Raw genomic sequence first — 3,661 nt, 5'->3', positions numbered from 1 at the left:
TGAGTTACGTCTTTACAGCTTTAATCCAGCAGGCCAGAGATCTGGCCAGTGGGGCAGCCAGAGAGGAGGGCTACTGCCAGCTGCTGATGGAACCTCCTCCCTGCCCCCACCCCAGCCCAGAGGGGACAAACAGTAGGGCCCCAGCCTTCCTGGCTGGGATCTTGGGAGCAGAGGGACTATTTGAAAACAGGCACTGTGACCCAGGCTGTCATCTCCCTCCCTTGCCCCCAATAAAAATAATCCCAAGCCCTCCCCCCAACCCCTCATAGTTCTAGTTCAGCTCCTGTTCCACTTCCCTGAGGCTCTGTCCCCAGTAGGGCCCAGGGCTTGGCTTGGTCTGGGGCCTGGTGACTAGAGGACTCCTGCCCACCCCCAGGACCAGATGCAGGTACAGGATGAGGAAATCTCCCAAGGTTGGCATCACTGAAGGGGCAGCAGAGACATGGCTGGTTCCTCAGGCTCCCGGGTAAGAGGGCTGTGGTGGCATATAGGGAGGAGGAGCTGAAAGCCAAAGAGACAGGATGAGGGTGAGTGGTGGCATAGGTGGATGAAAAGTAACCCCCCTACCCCCAGGGCAGACAGGACCCATAGGAAAGAGTGGGCCTGGAGGTTTCGGGTTAGAGGTGAAGAAAGTCTGGGAGAGGCAATCTGAGAATGAGAGAGGCACAAGGAGGGTCGCAGGGCAAGGGGTGGGGGAAGGCAGCAGCAAGGGGCCCCAGATTGCTTACTTACCTGCAGGGTTGTAGACTGGGGGCCCAGCTGGGTAGAGTGGATATTGGGGAGCAGGACCACTAGGTGGGTACATGAAGCCAGGTTGTGGGGGTGCAGGGCCAGCTTTGGGGTCCTGGGGGTATGGGTATACTGGCTGCACTGGGATGCCTGTCATTGGAATCTCCTGGCCTAGGTGGGGGAGAAGGATCAGCATTCAGAGACCCATCTCCTATGGGAAGCCTCCTCCTCCTGCCCAGGAAACCAAGGTAAGCACCCTGGTGCTGGCCTCTGGCAAGCTCCAGGCTGGCCATCTTTTCCTCCCACACCCTGCTTGGCAGATTTAAGCAGGGAGCTGTGCACGTGGCCCCAGCTGGTCAATCTGTGTTTAGCAAGTTTGCTCCCCTCAGCAGGTTTCAGAGACCTTATGAACCAGGGAGCACAGCCCAGGGAATATCTCACTTGGGCAAGGATAGGACAGCTCCGGACTGGTATCCTGTAATCCAGCAGAGCTGCCACTAAGGGGGTCTTCTCCTAGCCCTTTCCGCCCACACTGATCTCCCATATGGCACCACCGTCCCCATGTCCATCAGGTTGTGGCATATGTGCATCACATGCCAACACTCAGGCACATATTCTGCCATCCACTGCAGCACACTCAATTAATGTTCATCACTACAGACCTGACCCCATGTACTAAGAGTCATGTGCACACATACACCCACTCACCCACTATTGTTGACAGACTGCACTCCTGTATACATTTGAATCTTCATGTGTATGCACAGAAATGCACACACAGTCTGATGTTCCATATACCCCTGGGCACATTCTAATAGTCAGGTGTTTACAAGCATTTTTCTGGGTTTTCATGCTGGCAGGTGTGTGTATACAGAAGTACGTACTACTACAGAATTTACCCAATCCATGAACTTTCCGCTGCCCATTATGGGACTTAGCCCAGCCCATATGAGGCTCATCTTGCCCAGTACCGGGTGTACCTTCAAATGGGCTCTGGAGTTGCTGGCGCCGGCGGTACAGGTAGCAACAGGAACAGAGGAAGCAGCAGATGGTGGTGGCAACCACAGCAACAAAGAGGATCACAGCTGAGGCGATGCCTGCTATGGTCTTGGGACTTTAGACAAAGAACAGGTCCTCTCACCTTCCAACACTCACAGGAGGGAGTCCTCATTATGCTGGCTCCAACTCCTGGCCAGCAGGGGGGCCACGGCATGCTGAGATTTGGGGTTCCTTGTGGGGCTCTGCCCAGTCCCTGTGAAGGAGATCTTAGAGGACCTCCACTTCCCAGAAGGCTATGCTGCCTGGCTGGCTAGTGTGAAGCATACGGGGATTTGCAGTGCGCCCCCAACCATTGCTTTTATATCTACAACTTAAATGATTTGACATACAGCATAACACTGAAAGGAGCCTTATAAATAATCTAGAGCCATTTTTTCCAAACCCCACTTCAATCAGAAGTCTCTGTATCTATTTTATATATGATATATTTTAAAAAGTTTGACAACCACTAATTTGGCAAGCAATGACCCATAGAAGGCAAGTGTCTTCTCCAAGATCACACAGCTAGTAAGAAGTGGACCTGGGAATCAAACCCAAGTCTCCGCCTTTGTGCCAGAGCTTCTTCCACAAAGCCACACTGTCGTCCAGGTGTTAACCCTGAACCCTGCCTCCCCAGGACCTAGCAGGACCAAAGGGAGGGCTCCAGAAAGAACCTGGAAACCCCTGGCCCGGCCAAAGCCTATGAAGGTAACTAACATGCCTTTTCTGGAACTCCCAGGCACCAGCACCTAAGCACCTAGCTCTGCCGCCAAGCTGGAGTCCTGGTGACTCCATTCAGCTAAGAATGTGGAGGTCGAAATGGAGAGGAGGCAGGAGTCCGGGAGGGAGGAAGGGGAGGCCTCTGGAGAAAAGGATGGAGGAGGGGGTGAGAGTGGGGACGCAGGAACCCACCTGAAGGCCAGGCAGTGCTTCTGCTGCCTCTCGGTGATGAGCAAGGTCAGGTCCCTGCAGCAGTACCGATGGTAGCAGGTCCCGCAGCAGAAGGTGAAGAACTCGCAGTTAAACCCCGGATGCCAGGAGCCATTCCGGTCCAAGTACCATAGGCAGTCCTCGCCGGCCAGCGCTGCGGGCAGGGGTTGGGGGTGCCCAGTGGCCACCAGGCCAGTTCATCCCCGGCCGCCCTCGGCCCCACTGCCCCGGTGGTCCCCAGCCTGCTGGCTCCCGAACACTGAGGGTTGCCCCTTGTCTCCAACCTGAGGGTCTCAGCTCCGGTGCTCCAGAGGCCTCTGCCTGAAGCTGACCCTGCACCCCGGGGTCAGCCTCCCATGGTCCAGCATCCTGGCGCTCCCTCTTCCCGCTTCTTGAGGATCCAGCAACACCCAAGGCTCCCGTGGCAGCCTTGGATAAGCCTCGACCCCAAGCCCCTCGGATCGGCCCCTCCCCTTCCTCCGCCCCCATCCCACCCCATCCCACCCCATCCCACCCCGGCCGCATCACTCCCCATCCCCTTACCCAGGGGAGCCCCCAGCATCAACAGAGCGATTGCAGTGAGCGGCGCGGCCCGGCGGAGCCCCGCGGGTGGCATGGTGGGGGCTGGGCGCGGCCGGGGTCGGGCCTCCCAGAGAAGGGACCGCAGGACCAAGCCGGCTAGCTGGAGCTGCGGCGGGGCCCAGCCCGCGGCCAGGCTGGGGCTCTTCTTCCGCCTCCTCTGGGGGTGGGACTAAGCGCCCCGCCCGCGCTAATCCAGCCGGCGCGGCTCCGCGCAGCGCCCAGGAGTCCACCCACCAGCGACGCCCACCTAGCCTCTAGAGCTGGGTGCCCCTCACCCAGCAGAGCACTGCCCTGCTCCCCCTGTCCCCGGCTCCGCTGTGGTTCCTCCCGTCCGAGCCAACATGGGCACCGCGGGCAGTTGGGCACTGCGGCCAGGGAAGTC

The 3,661-nt window shown here is 58.2% G+C and overlaps 1 protein-coding gene across 1 annotated transcript; it reads right to left on the bottom strand.

The window, feature by feature from the left end:
* On the bottom strand, positions 1–3,661 carry LOC105484723 (shisa family member 4). Its single transcript, XM_011746596.2, has 5 exons — positions 3,241–3,661; positions 2,680–2,851; positions 1,710–1,843; positions 733–900; positions 1–501 (listed from the first exon to the last, which is right to left on the bottom strand). The coding sequence occupies exons 1-5, from the start codon at positions 3,311–3,313 to the stop codon at positions 455–457; spliced, it is 594 nt and encodes a 197-aa protein (XP_011744898.1). The 5' UTR covers positions 3,314–3,661; the 3' UTR covers positions 1–454.

Source organism: Macaca nemestrina, chromosome 1, assembly GCF_043159975.1.
Source record: "Macaca nemestrina isolate mMacNem1 chromosome 1, mMacNem.hap1, whole genome shotgun sequence".
Classification (NCBI taxonomy): Eukaryota; Metazoa; Chordata; class Mammalia; order Primates; family Cercopithecidae; genus Macaca; species Macaca nemestrina.
Note: the sequence above shows the minus strand (reverse complement) of the source record. Positions and strands in the feature narration are given on the sequence as shown.

Coding starts and splice junctions, on each gene's coding strand:
- LOC105484723 (XM_011746596.2), bottom strand. CDS start 3,313: ATGCCACCCGCGGGGCTCCGCCGGGCCGCGCCGCTCACTGCAATCGCT. Junction 1,844..2,679: donor AAGCACTGCCTGGCCTTCAG/GTGGGTTCCTGC, acceptor CTTTGTCTAAAG/TCCCAAGACCATAGCAGGCA. Junction 502..732: donor CCCAGTCTACAACCCTGCAG/GTAAGTAAGCAA, acceptor TTTGGCTTTCAG/CTCCTCCTCCCTATATGCCA.